Here is a 20618-nt window from a genome sequence, read left to right as displayed (position 1 = left end):
TTCTGGTTAAAAAAGGCCCTAATGATTTATGCTATACAACGTTTGACATGTTTGAACGAACGGAAATATATTTTTTCCCCTCGTTCATGACGAGAAGTCCGGCTGGCTTACATCATGTGCTAACGAGACGGAGATTTTTGGACATAAATGATGAGCTTTTTTGAACAAAACTACATTCGTTATGGACCTGTGATACCTGGAAGTGACATCTGATGAAGAGAATCAAAGGTAATGGATTATTTACATAGTATTTTCGATTTTAGATCTCCCCAACATGACGTCTAGTCTGTATCGCAACGCGTATTTTTCTGGGCACAGTGCTCAGATTATTGCAAAGTGTGATTTCCCAGTAAGGTTATTTTTAAATCTGGCAAGTTGATTGCGTTCAAGAGATGTAAATCTATAATTCTTTAAATGACAATATAATATTTTACCAATGTTTTCTAATTTTAATTATTTAATTTCTGACGCTGACTTGACTGCCGGTTATTGGAGGGAAACGATTTCCTCAACATCAATGCCATAGTAAAACGCTGTTTTTGTATATAAATATGAACTTGATAGAACTAAAAATGCATGCATTGTCTAACATAATGTCCTAGGAGTGTCATCTGATGGAGATTGTAAAAGGTTAGTGCATCATTTTAGCTGGTTTTATGGTTTTGGTGACCCTGTCTTTGACTTGACAAAACATTACACACAACTCTTGTAAATGTACTGTCCTAACATACTCTAAATTTATGCTTTCGCCGTAAAACCTTTTTGAAATCGTAAAACGTGGTTAGATTAAGGAGATGTTTATCTTTCAAATGGTGTAACATAGTTGTATTTTTGAAAAATTTGAATTTTGACATTTATTTGGATTCAAATTTGCCGCTCTTGAAATGCACCTGCTGTTGATGGAGTGCACCACGGGTGGCACGCTAGCGTCCCACCTAGCCCCAAGAGGTTAAGAGTGCCTTGAATTCTAAATAAATCACAGACAGTGTCAGCACCAAAGCACTCCTACACCATCATACCTCCTCCTCCATGCTTGACGGTGGGAACCACACATGCAGAGATCATCCGTTCACCTACACTGCGTCTCACAAAGACACAGCGGTTGGAACTAAAAATCTCAAATTTGGACTCATCAGACCAATGGACAGATTTCCACCGGTCTATTGTCCATTGCTCGTGTTTCTTGGCCCAAGCAAGTCTCTTCTTCATATTGGTGTCCTTTAGTAGTGGTTTCTTTGCAGCAATGTGATTAACACAGTCTCCTCTGAACAGTTGATGTTGAGATGTGTCTGTTTCTTGAACTCTGTGAAGCATTTATTTGGGCTGCAATCTGAGGTGCAGTTAACGCTAATTAACTCTGGGTCCTCTTTTCCTGTGGCGGTCCTCATGAGAGCCAGTTTCATCATAGCGCTTGATGATTGTTGCGACTGCACTTGAAGAACGTTCTTGAAATTTTCCGTATTGACTGACCTTAATTGTCTTAAATTAATGATGGACTGTTGTTTCTCTTTGTTTATTTGAGCTGTTCTTGCCATAATATGGACTTGGTCTTTTACCAAATAGGGCTATCTTCTGTATACCACCCCTACAGTGTATACCACCCCTATACCACCCCTACAGTGTCACAACACAACTGATTGGCTGAAATGCAGTAAGAAGGAAAGAAATTCCACAAATTAACTTTTAACAAGGCACACCTGTTAATTGAAATGCATTCCAGGTGACTACCTCATGAAGCTGGTTGAGAGAATGCCAAGAGTGTGCAAAGCTGTCATCAAGGCAAAGGGTGGCTACTTTGAAGAATCTCAAATCTCAAATATATTTTGATTTGTTTAACACTTTTTTGGTTACTACTTGATTCCATATGTGTTAATTCATAGTGTGGATGTCTTCACTAGTATTCTACAATGTAGAAAATAGTAAAAATAAAGAAAAACCCTTGAATGAGTAAGTGTGGCCAAACGTTTGACTGGTACTGTATATGTTCACCCACTCACCCAGTACTTTGAGATGGAAGTGTCGGCTGGCTTGGCCAGCGCTGTTTCTTGCCACACAGGTGTAGCGTCCCGTATCCTCCACCCTGGCCTGGATGATCTGTACCGTGGTGCCCACACTGAGCAGCTTGATGTGGGGTCCAGGGACCAGGGCCTCCCCCTCTCTCAGCCAGGACATGGAGGGGCTTGGAGTTCCATCAGCTATACATAGTAGGGAGGCCAGGTTCCCTCTCACCACCGTCACGTCCTCCTTACTGCCCGCCCCGTCCAGGTTGGGAGGAACTGCAAGGGCAGATAACATCACAGTGTTGATCTAACTCATCTAGCAGCTGGGCCACATGACAAGGTCATATATTACAAAAGCAGGTCAGTATTGGGTTAGTGAGGGTTTTGGAGTTGGGGTGGGGGTTATTGTGAGATTTTGTATACTGTTATTAATGTTTTGTGTTGAACTCACCGTGAACCTGTAGGTTGTAGTGCCTGTTGTCCACACCAGCCCTGTTGGACGCCACACAGGTAAAGGTGCCGCCGTCTGAGACTTGAGCCCTCGCAATCCTGACAGAGGCAGAATTGAACAACACATTAATCCTGACAGAGAGGCAGAATTGAACAACACATTAAACCTGACAGAGAGACAGAATTGAACAACACATTAATCCTGACAGAGAGGCAGATTGGAGCTACACATGAATCCTGACAGAGAGGCAGAATTGAACAACACATTAATCTTGACAGAGAGACAGAATTGAACAACACATTAATCTTGACAGAGAGACAGAATTGAACAACACATTAATCTTGACAGAGACAGAATTGAACAACACATTCATCTTGACAGAGAGACAGAATTGAACAACACATTAATCTTGACAGAGAGACAGAATTGAACAACACATTAATCTTGACAGAGAGACAGAATTGAACAACACATTAATCCTGCCAGAGAGGCAGAATGGAATGAAATAGTAGCCCTTTCCTGCAGTCTGACCTAGTGACCTCATAGGTGGAATGTTATAAATATTTTACATAATTTCATAATTAATAATCATTATTTCAAAAAACCCGCAGAAAATCCAGTGTTTCTACGTCAAACAATTTTGTTATATTTCAGTCTTTTGTGATGTATATAAAGTGCAGTATTTGGTTGCAAACTCAAAATGTAATACATTTCATCTCTATATCTGACATGGTACAGGTGTCTTCTTTTGTTTAAGCCCATAACCATGTGTGTGAGGTGTATACTTTTGTTTCTAAGTTGATTTGTTTAAGACTTCCCAGAAACACTGTGTGACCCTGATTTATCCCACTGCAGTAAAAGGTCAAACTACTGTGTGACATACAGTACAACACATTTTAAACAGTATACAGAATAAAGCAATATTCATGTAACAGTTTTAAATACATTGCTCTTGCCTTTATATATGTACATTGAAAGACATTCCATACAGAATCCGATATATAACCCCTCGACCCCAGACCTACCTGAGCACCTGTCCGGCAGAGAGCAGGCGTATCTGTGAGGAGACAGGGAGAGGCAGTCCGTTCTTCAGCCAGTTGAGCTGAGGTGGAGGGGAGCCCATGGCAACACACTCTATGTTGATGGAGCTGTCTAGAACGGTGGTCAAATCCACAGCCGTATCACTGTTCCCCTTGATCACAGGAGGCACTATGGACACACACACACACACACACACACACACACACACACACACACACACACACACACACACACACACACACACACACACACACACACACACACACACACACACACAACGAAAGAGGACAGAAGATGGAAAGAAGAAAGGAGGGAGAGAGGGAGATACATTTAAAACTCTTCATTCATAAAGTAAGGAATACATGCATGGAAGAGAGAGGCTGAGAGAGTTAAACTCACCATAGACATTGAGGTTGAATATGCGGTCCTCTTCTCCAGCCTTGTTGGTGGCTACACAGGTGTACTTCCCACTGTCAGAGGTGTGAGCTCCAGACACAGTCAGAGTGCTGCCATCTAGACTGATCCTGGATAGAATGAGGATGCAAACAAACCATTAATATTAATATAGAGAAATATCAGAAACCCCATGGATGTCATGACAGTTCCTCTGTCCAGGTCCTTTCAATCTCAGAGTAGCTCCACCTTTCCTTGGATAGGCTCGTCCAATATTAGCCATTTTGATACTCTTATCCAGTCCTCTCAGAACTCCTAAGTGGCTAGGAGATAGGGGCTAGGAGCTAGGTTCTAGGGGGCGGGGGTTGATGTGTACCTGAGTCCCCTGGATCCTGTTTTGAGGGCCTTGCCATCCTTCAGCCACTGGATGGAGGGGGGCGGGGTTCCCTGAGAGCGACACACCAGCTGGATGCTGTCATTCAGCAGCACCCCCACCTCACTGGGCATCTCTGAACCTGAGATGCTGGGAGGGACTGAGAGAGAGCACAGCCAATCAGATCAGGAACTAACACAGAGCACAGCTAATCAAGGCACAGCCAATCAGATCATTGTTCATTCAGAACAAACTAGTATATATCCAGTACCAGTCACCTACTCATTCAAGGGTTTTTCTTTATTTTTTACTATTTTTTACATTGTAGAATAATAGTGAAGACACCAAAACTATGAAATAACACATATGGAATCATGTAGTAACCAAAAAAGTGTTAATCAAATCAAAATGTTTTATTTTAATTTAGATTCTTCAAAGTAGGCACCCTTTGCCTTGATGACAGCTTTGCACACTCTTGGCACAAACACCAGTCTCAACATCAACAGTGAAGAGGCGACTCCGGGATGCTGGCCTTCTAGGCAGAGTTGCAAAGAAAAAGCCATATCTCAGACTGGCCAATAAAAAGAAAAGATTAAGATGGGCAAAAGAACACAGACACTGGACAGAGGAACTCTGCCTAGAAGCCAGCATCCCGGCGTTGCCTCTTCACTGTTGACGTTGTGACTGGTGTTTTGCGGGTACTATTTAATGAAGCTGCCAGTTGAGGACATGTGAGGCATCTGTTTCTCAAACTAGACACTCTAATGTACTTGTCCTCTTGCTCAGTTGTGCACCGGGGCCTCCCACTTCTCTTTCTATTCTGGTTAGAGCCAGTTTTCGCTGTTCTGTGAAGGTAGTATTACATAATGTTGTACGAGATCTTCAGTTTCTTGGCAATTTCTTGCATGGAATAGCCTTCATTTCTCAGAAGAAGAATAGACTGACGAGTTTCAGAAGAAAGACATTTCTTTCTGGCAATTTTGAGCCTGTAATCGAACCCACAAATGCTAATACTCCAGATACTCAACTCGTCTAAAGAAGGCCAACTGTTTTCAGCTGTGCTAACATAATTGCAAAAGGGTTTTCTAATGATCAATTAGCCTTTTAAAATGTTAAACTTGGATTAGCTAACAAAACATGCCATTTGAACACAGGAGTGATGGTTGCTGATAATGGGCCTCTGTACACTTATGTAGATATTCCATAAAATCATCACCCGTTTCCAGCTACAATAGTCATTTACAACACTGTATTTCTGATCAATTTGACGGTATTTTAATGGACAAAAAAATTGCTTTTCTTTCAAAAACAAGGACATTTCTAAACTTTTGAACGGTAGTGTATATATATATGACAGGAGGTTGGTGGCACCTAAATTGGGGAGGACAGGCACGTGGTAATGGCTGGAGCGAAATCAGAGGAATGGTATCAAATGGTACCATTCGCTCCGTTCCAGCCATTATTATGAGCCGTCCTCCTCTCAGCAGCCTCCACTGGTATATATATTCTGTCCAGGTTAAATTCACTTTACTGAACATTGTACTGTATATTTTTATGGAGTTAACCTGTTGGGGATAGGGGGCAGTATTTGCACGGCCGGATAAAAAACGTACCCGATTTAATCTGGTTACTGCTCCTGCCCAGTAACTAGAATATGCATATAATTGTTTGATTTGGATAGAAAACACCCTAAAGTTTCTAAAACTGTTTGAATGGTGTCTGTGAGTATAACAGAACTCATTTGGCAGGCCAAAACCTGAGAAGATTCCAAACAGGAAGCGCCCTCTCTGACCATTTCTTGGCCTTCTTGATCATCTCTATCCAAAACAGGGGATCTCTGCTGTAACGTGACATTTTCTAACGCTCCCATAGGCTCTCAGAAGGCGCCAGAACGTTGAATGATGACTTTGCAGCCCATGGCTGAAAAACAGTAGCGCATTTGGTAAGTGGTCGATCTGAGAACAATGAGACTGGCGTGCGCGTCCACGAGACGACTCCATGTTTACATTTTCAGTCTTTGAACGAAAACAACGACTCCCGGTCGGAATATTATCGCTTTTTTACGAGAAAAATCCCATAAAAATGGATTTTAAACAGCGTTTGACATGCTTCGAAGTACGGTAATGGAATATTTTGAATTTTTTTGTCACGAAACGCGCCAGGCGCGTCACCCTTCTTTACCCTTCGGATAGTGTCTTGAACGCACGAACAAAACGCCGCTATTTGAATATAACTATGGATTATTTGGAACCAAACCAATATGTGTTATTGAAGTAGAAGTCCTGAAAGTGCATTCTGACGAAGAACAGCAAAGGTAATCCAATTTTTCTTATAGTAAATCTGAGTTTGGTGAGTACCAAACTTGGTGGGTGTCAAAATAGCTAGCCTGTGATGGCCGGGCTATCTACTCAGAATATTGCAAAATGTGCTTTCACCGAAAAGCTATTTTAAAATCGGACATAGCGATTGCATAAAGGAGTTCTGTATCTATAATTCTTAAAATAATTGTTATGTTTTTTGTGAACGTTTATCGTGAGTAATTTAGTAAATTCACCGGAAGTGTTCGGTGGGAATGCTAGTCACATGCTAGTCACATGCTAATGTAAAAAGCTGGTTTTTGATATAAATATGAACTTGATTGAACAAAACATGCATGTATTGTATAACATAATGTCCTAGGAGTGTCATCTGATGAAGATCATCAAAGGTTAGTGCTGCATTTAGCTGTGGTTTTGGTTTTTGTGACATTATATGCTAGCTTGAAAAATGGGTGTCTGATTATTTCTGGCTGGGTACTCTGCTGACATAATCTAATGTTTTGCTTTCGTTGTAAAGCCTTTTTGAAATCGGACAGTGTGGTTAGATTAACGAGAGTCTTGTCTTTAAAATGGTGTAAAATAGTCATATGTTTGAGAAATTGAAGTAATAGCATTTCTAAGGTATTTGAATATCGCGCCACGGGATTCCACTGGCTGTTGACTAGGGTGGGACGCAAACGTCCCACCTAGCCCAGAGAGGATATCAGAGTAACTTGAAGGGTAACCTCAATGATAATGTACATTTACCTTGTATGGTGAGGTGGTAACTCTTTCGAGCCTTGCCCTCCACGTTGGAAGCCATACAGGTGTAGGTGCCAGAGTCTGAGAGCTGGGAGCGGGCGATCTGCAGCTTACTGCCTCCAGACAGGATGTGCAGCTCCAGAGACTCTGAGTTCTCTGAGAAAAGAATACTGTCACTTTACTACTTTCCAGTCAATCTTGGGAGGACAATGGAAGTTTGAGATAGTAAATAAGACAATAATAAGTGATATGACTGTGGGTGCTGCTTACCTATGGTCCGACCGTTCTTGAGCCAGATGAGACTGGGAGGGGGGATGCCCGTGGCGTCACAGGCAAAGGTGACAGGGTTGCTGATGGTCTCCACTATCTTCTCCTCCACTGGACCGTCTATACTGGGGGGCACTGGGCATGGAGGGACAGAGATTTACAGTCAGGTCAGTTTGACTAAGACTCAGATATGTCTCTCTTCTCCATCTCCTCGTTTTTATCCTCAGTGATCAGAATGAGATTTTTTGAGTGTCTCAAGTCTGAGTTTCTAGAATATGATCTTACCGTAGATGTTGAGGTGGAAGTTCTTGTCCACCTGTCCGGCAACGTTGGTGGCCTTGCAGACGTACTGGCCAGTGTCAGACACCTAGGAACACAGAGGACGGACAGGGGATGGATCAGTATAACAACTTTCAATAGAACTCTATAATATATTCAACTACTGTAGTGTTAACTAGTGCTGTTTAACTTTACTTGGCAAAATAGAAATGAGGTCACAAAATAGAGATGAGTTCACAAAGAGGACTAACCCCATCCAATCGCATCGCATCGCATCGCATCGCTTCCCTTCCCCTAACCCCACCCCTATCGCTAGGTTCAGAACTCCCCCTCTGTGTCTCTCACCTCTGCCCCTTTCAGCTCCAGCATCTGTCCCTGTGCCAGGATGCGGAGGTTGGCAGACTCTGTCACCATCCGACCGTTCTTGTACCAGGTGATGGTGGGAGGGGGCACAGCGTTGGACTCACACTCCAGAGTCACTGAGTTGCCCACACGCACACTCACCACCACAGGAGAGTCCCCACTGCTGTCTCTGATACTGGGAGGGACTGGGGGAGGGCCAGGGGAGAGGCAGGGGTGAGAGCAATATTTTTGTAATAGAGTGGACAGAAGCCGTATATGGAAGACAGGGGAAGGAAGAAGGATATGAGAAGGAGACACAAGGGGTCAAAGAGCAGTCCAGTAGTGTATGTAGTGATGTCTGTTCTGTCCTGCTGCAGGTACTGACCAAACACAGTGAGGTGGAGGAGTTTCCTGGCCTCTCCAGCGGGGTTCATGGCTACACAGCTGTACTTCCCCCCGTCAGACATCTTAGCCCTCAGAATCTGCAGGGTGCGTCCACCTGGAGAGAGAGAGGAAGGGATTGGGGAGAGAGAGGAAGGGATTGGGGAGAGAGAGGAAGGGATTGGGAATAGAGAGAGAGACAGAGAGAAAGGAAGGAAGGAATTGGGGAGGGCGAGAGAGGAAGGGATTGGGAGGGAGGGAGGGAGAGAGAGAGAGGAAGGGATTCGGGGGAGAGAGAGAGAGAAATGGATTGGGGAGGGAGAGAGAGAGGACGGGATTGGGAAGGGAGAGAGAGAGAGAGAGAGGAAGGGATTCGGGGGAGAGAGAGAGAGAGGGTTTGGGGAGGGAGAGAGAGGAAGGGATTGGGGAGGGAGAGAGAGAGAGAGGAAGGGATTGGGGAGGGAGAGAGAGAGAGAGAGGAAGGGATTGGGGAGGGAGAGAGAGAGAGGAAGAGATTGGGGAGGGAAAGAGAGGGGAAGGGATTGGGGAGGGAGAGAGAGAGAGAGGAAGGGATTCGGGGGGAGAGAGAGAGAGAGAGAGAGAGAAAGGGATTGGGGAGGGAGAGAGAGGGGAAGGGATTGGGGAGGGAGAGAGAGGAAGGGATTGGGGAGGGAGAGAGAGAGAGGGGAAGGGATTGGGGAGGGAGAGCGAAAGAGGGGAAGGGATTGGGGAGGGAGAGAGAGAGAGAGGGGAAGGGATTGGGGAGGCAGAGAGAGAGAGAGGGGAAGGGATTGGGGAGGCAGAGAGAGAGGGGAAGGGATTGGGAGGGAGAGAGAGAGGGGAAGGGATTGGGAGGGAGAGAGAGAGGGGAAGGGATTGGGGAGGGAGAGAGAGAGAGGAAGGGATTGGGAGGGAGAGAGAGAGAGGGGAAGGGATTGGGGAGGGAGAGAGAGAAAGGAAGGGATTGGGAGGGAGAGAGAGAGGGGGGAAGGGATTGGGGAGGGAGAGAGAGAGAAAACAGAAAAGAGAGAGATAAATAGAGATTAGGATACAACGTGTGCCCAATCCACTACCAGCTTTATATTTGCATATCCAGTCCATTATTACAATGCATACTACCTCTTATTTATCTTCTATTACTTGTTATTTTTGACTTGATTATTTTTATTGTTATTATTAGCTAGGTTTCCATCCAATTTGCGACAGATTTTCATGTGAATATTCAAAAATCTGCAAAAAACTAAATGTGCATTTTCCCTCCAGTGTTGCCAACAAACTGACTTTTGGCTTATTTAGGAGGTGGGGGGACGCCAGAGGGAGGGGCTTATTTAGGAGGTGGGGGGAGGCCAGAGGGAGGGGTTTATTTAGGAGGTGCAGGGAGGCCAGAGGGAGGGGTTTATTTAGGAGGTGCAGGGAGGCCAGAGGGAGGGGCTTATTTAGGAGGTGGGGTATGCCAGGGGGAGGGGTTTATTTAGGAGGTGGGGGAAGGCCAGAGGGAGGGGCTTAATTAGGAAGTGGGGGGAGGCCAGGGTGAGGGGTTTATTTAGGAGGTGGGGGGAGGCCAGGGTGAGGGGTTTATTTAGGAGGTGGGGGGAGGCCAGGGTGAGGGGTTTATTTAGGAGGTGGGGGAAGGCCAGAGGGAGGGGCTTAATTAGGAAGTGGGGGGAGGCTGGAGGGAGGGGCTTATTTAGGAGGTGGGGCTTATTTAGGAGGTGGAAGGAGGCCGGGGGGAGGGGCTTATTTAGGAGGTGGAAGGAGGCCAGGGGAGGGGCTTATTTAGGAGGTGGGGGGAGGTCAGAGGGAAGGGCTTATTTAGGAGGTGGGCTACTCTTTTGACTTTTTGTTGCTGCCAAGTTATTGAAATACCAGCCCGTATCACTCCTGAACAGCCTTGGTTATCAGAGCAAATTTGTAGTGCTGATATTTGGAAGTCTCAGCCATGAACGTAGGCTGACAGTACGCAGGCCTTCAGACGAAGGCAAAGCAGCTAGCAAGGTACTGCTGTGTGTCAGCTGCTGTGGGCAGCCTAGCTGTCTGGAGAAGAAGGTGCTTTCTACAAAAGTGTCCAGATATCCGTGTCTTTTGAAATGTTTGAATCCTTCTCGACTGTGATTTGGTATTTTATTAGGATCCCCATTAGCTGCTGCGAAAGCAATGTGATTTGTAATGTGATTTGTGGAATCAAATAAAGTATTTAAAATGTGTATCTGTTACCTGGCATGATGAGTGCGTTGGTGTTGGCCTGTACAGGACCCCTGTCTTTGACCCAGCTCAGAGAGGGAGGGGGGAACCCGGTAGCCTCACAAGTCAGAGACACAAAGTTATTCACCACCACCGTCACGTTCTCTGGGCTAGCTCCCACTATGGTGGGGGGGACTGGAGGAGAGAGAAAACAGACAAACTGGCTATCAATATATCAGTCAATCCATCCATCCATCTATCAATCCCCACACCTATCCATCCCTCCATCCATCAACCCCCCCACCCATCCATATTAATGAAGATACCAGAGAGATGAGGCTGGTAAACATAGATTAAAACACAATAAAAACTCTGTTCTGACTCACCATGGACGTTGAGATTGAAGGATTTCTCTGCGCTTCCCGCCAGGTTATCAGCCACACACACATAGTGGCCCGTGTCTGTCACCTGGGCATTCACCACCTGAAGAAGAGACAGACAGCTGGCTGACGTTACTGTACATAAGGCCTGAGCCTTCAGTCTCTCACTGAGCTTCCTCCCCTCATATAATCCCCAGCCTTTCCCAACCCTATAGCACCTCTTTCTCTTTTCAATCAATAAATCAATCCATCAATCATCAATCAATCCGTTAATCAATCAATCAATCAAATACATTTTATTAAGCCCTTTTTACAGCATAGTCCAGTCACCTGCAGGGAGCGTCCATTGGACAGCAGTCTGTGGGGTCCTTTAGGGTTTATTGGCTGACTGTCCTTCAGCCAGGTGATTTTAGGGGTGGGACTTCCGTCCACTTGACACTCCAACACTGTGGTCTTATTGACCTGGATCACCACCTCCTCAGGTAGGTCACGGTCCGCCCCGCGGATTGAGGGGGGTACTGGGGTTCAACACACACACAGTCAGTTTGTACCTGGGATTCCAAATAGTATTTGAAATGATTTGACATATACTTTTGACCCAGGTCAGCTCAGTTTAGATATGTGGTGTTTTCCCCTCTACTCACGACCCAGGCCAGCTCAGTTTAGATATGTGGTGTTTTCCCCTTCTACTCACCCAGCACTCTGACGTCATACTGGATGGAGTCCTCTCCCGCCTCGTTCACCGCCAAGCATGTATACCTCCCAGAATCCTCAGCCTGAGCCCTGGGGATCTGCAGCACTCGCCCACCTGCAGAGGTAGTCACAGTCAGAGTCACACACACACACACATCCGTGCATGCAAGCACACACACACATACAGTGCCATGAAAAAGTGTTTGCCCCCTTTCTGATTTTCTCTATTTTTGCATATTTTTGATACTGAATGTTATCAGAACCTAATATTAGATGAAGTGAACCTGAGTTTACAAATTACAAAAAAATATATACTTTTATTTAATAATTAACAAAGTTATGCAACACTCAATGCCCTTGCATGAGAAAGTAATTGCCCCCTTACACTCAATAACTGGTTGTGCCACCTTTAGCTGCAATGACTCCAACCAAACACTTCCTGTAGTTGTTGATCTGTCTCTGACGTTGCTGTGGAGGAATTTTGCCTCCAAAACACACAATCAAGTCTACATGAAAATGACTAAAAAGCAAAAAATGTGAAGTTTTGGAATGGCCTAGTCAAAGTCCAGACATCATAGCAATTGAGATGTTGTGGCAGGACATGAAACGGGCAGTTTATGCTTGAAAGAGTGGACAAACATTTCTCCACAGCGATGTGAGAGACAAATCAACAACTACAGGAAGTGTTTGGTTGGAGTCATTGCAGCTAAAGGTGGCACAACCAGTTATTGAGTGCAAGGTGGCAATTACTTTTTCACACAGGTGCATGAGGTGTTGCATAACCTTGTTTATGAAATAAATTAAATAAGTATGCAACTGCTGTGTTATTTGTTCACTCAGGTTCCCTTCATCAAATATTAGATTTTGGTTCAAGACCTGATTCAGTATAAAAAATATGTAAAAGTAAAGAAAATTAAGAATACTTTTTCACAGCACTGTAGGTCCTCTCCTCACCAGGCATGATGAGCACGTTTTCGTTGGAGGCCATTGTGCGTCCATCTTTGTACCAGGTGAGTGTGGGCGGGGGAACAGCGTTGGTCTCACAGTACAGAGAGATAGGGTTGTTTAGTACCACATCCTTAACATCTCCCCCAGTGCCTGGTGTCGAGGTGGTATCTCCTACCCCCCCGGGACGCTGGAAACTAGGAGGGACTGAAGAGGAGAGAGAGAGACAGAGAGAGAGAGACGGAGAGAGAAAAAGAGAGTTAGGGTTATTTTGATGACAGCTACGACAGTCAATGTTCAGGATGTAATTAAATACTGTCAGCTACCACTAGAGGGCAGCCTCTGCTAAGATTTACAGCTTCTGATTAAATACTGTCACCTACCACTAGAGGGCAGCCTCTGTTAAGATTTACAGCTTCTGATTAAATACTGTCACCTACCACTAGAGGGCAGCCTCTGCTAAGATTTACAGCTTCTGATTAAATACTGTCACCTACCACTAGAGGGCAGCCTCTGTTAAGATTTACAGCTTCTGATTAAATACTGTCACCTACCACTAGAGGACAGCCTCTGCTAAGATTTACAGCTTCTGATTAAATACTGTCACCTACCACTAGAGGGCAGCCTCTGTTAAGATTTACAGCTTCTGATTAAATACTGTCACCTACCACTAGAGGACAGCCTCTGCTAAGATTTACAGCTTCTGATTAAATACTGTCACCTACCACTAGAGGACAGCCTCTGCTAAGATTTACAGCTTCTGATTAAATACTGTCACCTACCACTAGAGGACAGCCTCTGCTAAGATTTACAGCTTCTGATTAAATACTGTCACCTACCACTAGAGGACAGCCTCTGCTAAGACTAAAGCCCAAATCAAATCGAAAAGTGTTTTTGTTTACGCGTGAACGAGCGTGTACACGCTGGAATTAGAATGTATGGTAGTGAATGAGAGAAAACAGGCGGGCTGCGAGTGTCAATGCCGTCAACTGCGTCATGCACTTCAAATTAGAAAGCAAGTCTATTTTTTGGTCTGCGCGAAGCAATGCTAATAAATTGAGAGGATAAATTGCCAGAAAATAGACTGTTTGTGCATTGTTACGTCTGAAATTGTGACATGTATAGTTAAAAAGTGTCTATTTAGTGTTAAGTTTATCCGCCAGTTCCAATAATACATAGCCTAGACAGGCATATAGCCTAGACAGGCTACACCTGGGAAACTCCAGGAATTCCCGATTTTAAGACAGAATACTGTTATGAAGCAAGAATGAGATAAGCCAAATTCTTTATAACCTGCTAGACTGTACTAGCTACAACTCTCCTCAAGTTTATGAGCCAACATACTATCTGCTACCACTAGATGGCAGCCTCTGCTAAGACTTCATAGTAGAGTCCGACAGCACAAGTAATGGGAACGCAGTTCACCTTGTATATTTATATCAAAGTCCTTCTCGTCCTCCCCGGCGATGTTGGTTGCTACGCAGGTGTAGCGTCCAGTGTCGGACACCTGAGCATGTTTGATCCTGACAATACGACCGTTGGCATTAATTGTCACATGGTCATCTGCCCTCAGCACCTGGGGAACAGAGGAATATCAGGGTTGGTTGTAGAAGGATGCGTGGTCAGTGTGTGTGTGTGAAAGAGATAGAGAGAGGAGAGAGAAAGAGAGAGAAAGAGAGAGGAGAGAAGAGAGAGAGGAGAGAGAAAAAGAGGGAGGAGAGAGGACAGAAGAGAGAGGAGAGAGAAAGAGAGAGGAGAGAGGGGAGAGGAGAGAGACAGAGAGAGAAAGAGAGAGGAGAGAGAGAGAGAAAGAGAGAAGGAGTGAGAGAGGAGAGAGAGAGGAAAGAGAGGAGAGAGAGAGGAGAAAAAAGAGTGAGAGAGAGAGAGCGCGAGAGAGTGTAGAGTGTGTGTACAGGTAAAGTGCTGACCTGTCCGTCTTTGTACCATTGCAGTGAGGGTGTAGGGATGGCCTGAGCCTCACACTCCAGGGTCAGAGTGTTGTTGACCTTTATCTTGATCTCCTTGGGGGCCAGCCCCTCACCTGGGACATCATTCTTATTGATTTGGGGAGGAACTGCAGGAGAGGACAGGAGGAGAGGAAGAAAGGAGAGTTACAGTTACATACATTATACAGTCACAGATATCACAGCCACACAGATAGTTACAGATCATGGCAAAAAAATGATGTGTCCTTATTGGACAAGTTAAGGTAGTACCTCCCTATCTCACTCCCATCTTTCAAAACGTTTTCGTCACTCACTGTAAACTTTGACCTCGTAGTTCTTCAGGCTGTCTCCAGCCTCATTAGTGGCCACACAGGTGTACCTCCCAGCATCCTCCTCCTTGGCGTTCAGGATCTGCAGGGTCCGCCCACCTGGCAGCACTCGGACGTTGTGGCTGGACTCGAACGGCGTCCCTTCCTTGAGCCATGTGATGATGGCAGGGGGGTAGGACTGCACCTCACACACCAGAGACGTGGGGCTGCTCAGGGTGACCGTCAGCTCTTCAGCCGAACCCTCGGGACCCGAGCCCACGATGGTGGGAGATACTGGGGGGTGAGAGGAGAGGGGATTCAGACTCTTGGTCAGTGAAGCTAGTGGGGCTTTTTTGATAAGGTGATGGTGGATGCATAGGATAAATCACCGGGGTAAACCTTATATACTACAGCACCTCTTATCTTAAACACAGCAATGACAAAGTGATAACATCTTGTGAAGCTTTAGCATGTCACGCAATGGTTTCAAAATGGAAATAAAGTATGACAGATTTCACAGGCTCGGTGACTTAGCGAGAGAAGCCTCCTACAAACCCTCTGAAAATGTGATCTCAATGGTATTTTTTTATAGCAGTATAAATAAAGGATACATACGTAAATAAAATATACTGAGAGAGTAGTTGTCCTCCTACCCAGTACATTGAGGTTGAAGTGTCTGCTGCGGTCTCCTGCTCTGTTGTGTGCCAGGCAGCTGTACCTGCCCGTGTCATCCACCTGGGCACCAGATATCTGGAGGTACCGTCCGTGAGACAACACCTGGTGACGTCTGTCTGTCCCTAACGACTGTCCGTCCTTCAGCCAGGTGATCTCCGGCACTGGGTTACCTAGTTAACGGTTAATAATAGGTTATCTTAGCGACCGTCGGGATGGTGAAATCATTTCCTGTTACAGTATGTATGAACTGTAAAATAGTCTATTTTGGATTGAGATATGTTCAGACTTTAGTCATTGTGGAGTTGTGTTGCCATGATGTCACTGACCTGCGACCTCACAGGTCAGTGTCACGTTGTGTTTCTCCTTGACCTTGGCATCCTGCACCGTGCCTTCATCCACAATGCTAGGGGGGACTGGAAGAGGACATATATGGAAAGAGTTAAGAGCAATACAACTACTGTACAGACCAACTACTGTACCAACCCTCAGCCCTCAACCATCTATGTAGGCCATATAATGGGATAATGAAGGCTTCATTGCGTTCAAACTGGTTGTTCATGTTAAGTCCATCCAATAGTGGTTATCAGGTATTCTCACTATCACAAAATCCACCAGTGACATACTGAAATACATATTTCTCTCTCAGGTCAAAGGCAAATGGATAAAGGTCATTGACGTCATTACCCAGGATGTCCAGGTCAAAGTTCTTCCTCTCCTCTCCGGCCGTGTTGGACACAATGCAGCTGTATCTCCCAGCATCCTCCACTGCTGCGTGCATCAGACGAAGGCTCCGCCCTCCTGACAAACATGTCAATACTTGAGCTCAAGTCTCTAAATAATCACTGTGTCTTTGATTGGTCCTTTTCAAAACTTAATCTAAAGTCAATATTTATTCTACGTCCCAAATGGTAAAATATTCCCTACATAATGCACTACTTTACATAGGGAATATGGTGCAATTTGGGACAGCTTGGAGCCTAAAGAGGTGCAAACAGACAAAATGCTCCCTCTCACAACATCACAATTGTGGCTTCCATGCAGTCTGCTTTCTGGGGCACTAAAAATCAATTTAGCTGTGTGAAACAGGATACACTGACCAAGCCACAGCTGTTCAAACACACCCACTCAAACAGATGAACTCAGATCAGTTCCTATTTTCTCTCTTTTTTTACTTCAAAAACAACACTTATTATCTGGACACAGAAAACAGTTCCACACACACACACACACACACACACACACACACACACACACACACACACACACACACACACACACACACACACACACACACACACACACACACACACACACACACACACACACACACACACCAACTTCAAGGAGCACATCAGATCCATCCCAGAGGACAAGTAGCACAATGTTCTCTGATTTCAAGTAGACAATTGTCCCAGACGGATGTGGCTCTTAGAAGAGGACTGAGATTATTAATTTTTATGGTAAGATTAAATCATAATTTTTATGGTATGATTAAATCCTAATTTTTATGCTAGGATTAAATCATTATTTTTATAGCTGTCTTTTTTTTCAAATATGTGCCTTTTTTTTTTAGATCGTTTTTCTTAAATTTACAGCTGAACGTGCAATTAATGAATATCATGTTAACTGGTTTGCCTGCTTCAGTGGAGAATTACTGACCACACCCCACAGAGTTTGAACCAGTAATCACCTCTACACAAATCCATTTCCCTGGCTGACCACAATCACAACCGCCATATCCCCTTTCCTCACATCCTCTAGACTGAAAAGGTGGTCAGGCTGCGGTTGATGTGTGTGACCGCTGGTCAGACCGCGGGTCCATGTTTGAGGCTAGGCTGTGTTTGTATTAGAGTGAGTTAGGACGGTAAAGGAAGTGACTGAGGTAAAGTGACTACCATAACTTCAGGAGGTCGGGGGTTCGTCCCAACTGCAACCCTGTTCCCGATCGAGTGCACTATTTTTAACAAGAGCCCTGGTCAAAAGTAGTAAACTATCTAGGGAACAGGGTGCCAGTTGGGACGTGGCCTGAGTCTAGCTGCAGTCAGGACCGCTGACTGTTGTCTTTGGAAGCACAAAGAGAGCAGCTTGTTAAAGCGTTCAACAACAAAAACTCCTGCCTCTCCCAGAGGTTTGTCTTTCTACACACCGCCTCGTCTGCAGCTCTGTTGGGGTTGGCCTTCATCCTACTGATCACATTACTGCTTATTACAGTTGATGTAGTGCAACTGTTTGGCCTTTCAACTGCAGCTGGGAGACAGATTGATCAACGTGACTCCACAGAGAGTCAGACTATGTGGCTAGATAGTACCAGAGACTATTGTTGTATTAGTAGGCCCTGATTATTCCTGTACTTCTCAATCATGGGTTCCTTTCCTCGTCTACTTCCCTTGCCCACTTAACTAGAAGGACCTTTATTCCTGACCATGTGACCTGACATTAAGCACAAAGGAAATGAGGGGGATAAGGATACAAAGCGTTGTCATAGCAACAGACGGTTGTAAGGATACACGTCAACGACAGCCATCTTAGCCATCTTCACCAATTTGATGTCACACAAGCCAGACCGAATGGGGAGCTAACCTGAGAGGACGCGGACAGAGCTGGAGGCTCTGATTGGCCGTCCGTCCTTCAGCCAGGTGATAGCAGGAAGAGGGATGCCGGAGGCCTCACAGGTCAGAGCCACAGGGTTGTTCACCACCACACTCACATTCTCTGGGACCTGGGTCTGACCACTGATACTGGGGGGGACTGGAGAAAGGATGTACATACATGTATATTAAGACACACATTAACACACACATTTATTTTACTATCCTTGTGGAGACCAAACAATTGATTCCATTCAAAATCCTATTTTCCCTAACCCCTAACCCTAAATCTCAACCTAACCCTAACTGTAACCCTAAACCTAACCCCTAAGCCTAAAATAGCAATTTTTCTTGTGGGGACCAAATGTCCAAATTAGAGGTCGGCCGATTATGATTTTTCAACGCCGATACCGATACCGATTATTGGAGGACCAAAAAAATGTCGGTACCGATTAATTGGCAGATTTTTTTTATTTTATTTATTTATTTATTTGTAATAATGACAATTACAACAATTCTGAATGAACACTTTTATTTTAACTTAATATAATACATCAATCAAATCAATTTAGCCTCAAATAAATAATGAAACATGTTCAATTTGGTTTAAATAATGCAAAACCAAAGTGTTGGAGAAGGAAGTAAAAGTGCAATATGTGCCATGTAAAAAAGCTAACGTTTAAGTTCCTTGCTCAGAACATGAGAACATATGAAAGCTGGTGGTTCCTTTTAACATGAGTCTTCAATATTCCCAGGTAAGAAGTTTTAGGTTGTAGTTATTATAGGAATTATAGGACTATTTCTCTCTATACCATTTGTATTTCATATACCTTTGACTATTGGATGTTCTTATAGGCACTTTAGTATTGCCAGTGTAACAGTATAGCTTCCGTCCCTCTCCTCGCCCCTACCTGGGCTCGAACCAGGAACACATCGACAACAGCCACCCTCGAAGCATCGTTACCCATCGCTCCACAAAAGCCGCGGCCCTTGCAGAGCAAGGGGAACAACTACAAGTCTCAGAGCGAGTGACGTTTGAAACGCTATTAGCGCGCACCCCGCTAACTAGCTAGCCATTTCACATCGGTTACACCAGCCTAATCTCGGGAGTTGATAGGTTTGAAGTCATAAACTGCTCAATGCTTGAAGCACAGCGAAGAGCTGCTGGCAAACGCACGAAAGTGTTGTTTGAATGAATGCTTACGAGCCTGCTGCTGCCTACCACCGCTCAATCAGACTGCTCTATCAAATATCAAAGCATAGACTCAATTATAACATAATAACACAAAGAAATACGAGCCTTAGGTCATTAATATGGTGAAATCTGGAAACTATAATTTCGAAAATAAAACGTTTATTCTTTCAGTGAAATACGGAACCATTCCATATTTTATCTAACGGGTGGCATCCATAAGTCTAAATATTCCTGTTACATTGCATATACCCTGACTCTGCATGCAATGAACGCAAGAGAAGTGAAAAAAATTTCTTCGTTTAATATTGCCTGCTAACATGAATTTCTTTTAACTAAATATGCAGGTTTAAAAATATATACTTCTGTGTACTGATTTTAAGAAAGGCATTGATGTTTATGGTTAGGTACATTCGTGCAATGATTGTGCTTTTTTTCGCAAATGCGCTTTTGTTAAATCATCCCCCGTTTGGCGAAGTTGGCTGTCTTTGTTAGGAAGAAATAGTCTTCACAGTTCGCAATGAGCCAGGCGGCCCAAACTGCTGCATATACCCTGACTCTGTTGCACAGAACGCAAGATAAGTGACACAATTTCCCTAGTTAAAATAAATTTATGTTAGCAGGCAATATTAACTAAATATGCAGGTTTAAAAATATATACTTGTGTATTGATTTTAAGAAAGGCGTTGATGTTTATAGTTAGGTACACATTGGTGCAACGACAGTGCTTTTTTCTCGAATGCGCTTGTTAAATCACCTGTTTGGCGAATTAGGCTGTGATTCAATGAGAAATTAACAGGCACCGCATCGATTATATGCAACGCAGGACAAGCTAGATAAACTAGTAATATCATCAACCATGTGTAGTTAACTAGTGATTATGTTAAGATTGATTGTTTTTTATAAGATACGTTTAATGCTAGCTAGCACCTTACCTTGGCTCCTTGCTGCACTCGCATAACAGGTAGTCAGCCTGACACGCAGTCTCCTCGTGGAGTGCAATGTAATTGGCCATGATCGGTGTCCAAAAATGCCAATTACCGATTGTTATGAAAACTTGAAATTGGCCCTAATTAATCGGCCATTCCGATTAATTGGTCGACCTCTAGTCCAAATGTCCCCAC

General features: G+C 44.3%; 1 protein-coding gene across 2 annotated transcripts in view; it reads right to left on the bottom strand.

The window, feature by feature from the left end:
- hmcn1 (hemicentin 1) overlaps positions 1 to 20618 on the bottom strand; it is a 236670-nt gene that overhangs the window by 37777 nt on the left and 178275 nt on the right. For both annotated transcript variants that reach the window (XM_045687880.2, XM_045687881.2), the window contains exons 46-67: positions 18295 to 18462; positions 16399 to 16512; positions 16041 to 16127; positions 15693 to 15884; positions 15046 to 15333; positions 14714 to 14859; positions 14211 to 14361; positions 12795 to 12992; positions 11842 to 11955; positions 11478 to 11665; positions 11154 to 11250; positions 10801 to 10962; positions 8591 to 8704; positions 8209 to 8411; positions 7870 to 7951; positions 7588 to 7719; positions 7324 to 7473; positions 4262 to 4418; positions 3892 to 4016; positions 3477 to 3660; positions 2452 to 2549; positions 1998 to 2276 (exon numbers count right to left, since the gene is read on the bottom strand). In XM_045687880.2, the coding sequence (XP_045543836.2) occupies positions 1998 to 2276; positions 2452 to 2549; positions 3477 to 3660; positions 3892 to 4016; positions 4262 to 4418; positions 7324 to 7473; positions 7588 to 7719; positions 7870 to 7951; positions 8209 to 8411; positions 8591 to 8704; positions 10801 to 10962; positions 11154 to 11250; positions 11478 to 11665; positions 11842 to 11955; positions 12795 to 12992; positions 14211 to 14361; positions 14714 to 14859; positions 15046 to 15333; positions 15693 to 15884; positions 16041 to 16127; positions 16399 to 16512; positions 18295 to 18462 (3429 nt within the window). The remainder of the gene's footprint in view (positions 1 to 1997; positions 2277 to 2451; positions 2550 to 3476; positions 3661 to 3891; positions 4017 to 4261; positions 4419 to 7323; positions 7474 to 7587; positions 7720 to 7869; positions 7952 to 8208; positions 8412 to 8590; positions 8705 to 10800; positions 10963 to 11153; positions 11251 to 11477; positions 11666 to 11841; positions 11956 to 12794; positions 12993 to 14210; positions 14362 to 14713; positions 14860 to 15045; positions 15334 to 15692; positions 15885 to 16040; positions 16128 to 16398; positions 16513 to 18294; positions 18463 to 20618) is intronic.

The sequence above is a fragment of the Salmo salar genome, chromosome 10 (assembly GCF_965601325.2).
Source record: "Salmo salar chromosome 10, fSalSal1, whole genome shotgun sequence".
NCBI lineage: Eukaryota > Metazoa > Chordata > Actinopteri > Salmoniformes > Salmonidae > Salmo > Salmo salar.
Note: the sequence above shows the minus strand (reverse complement) of the source record. Positions and strands in the feature narration are given on the sequence as shown.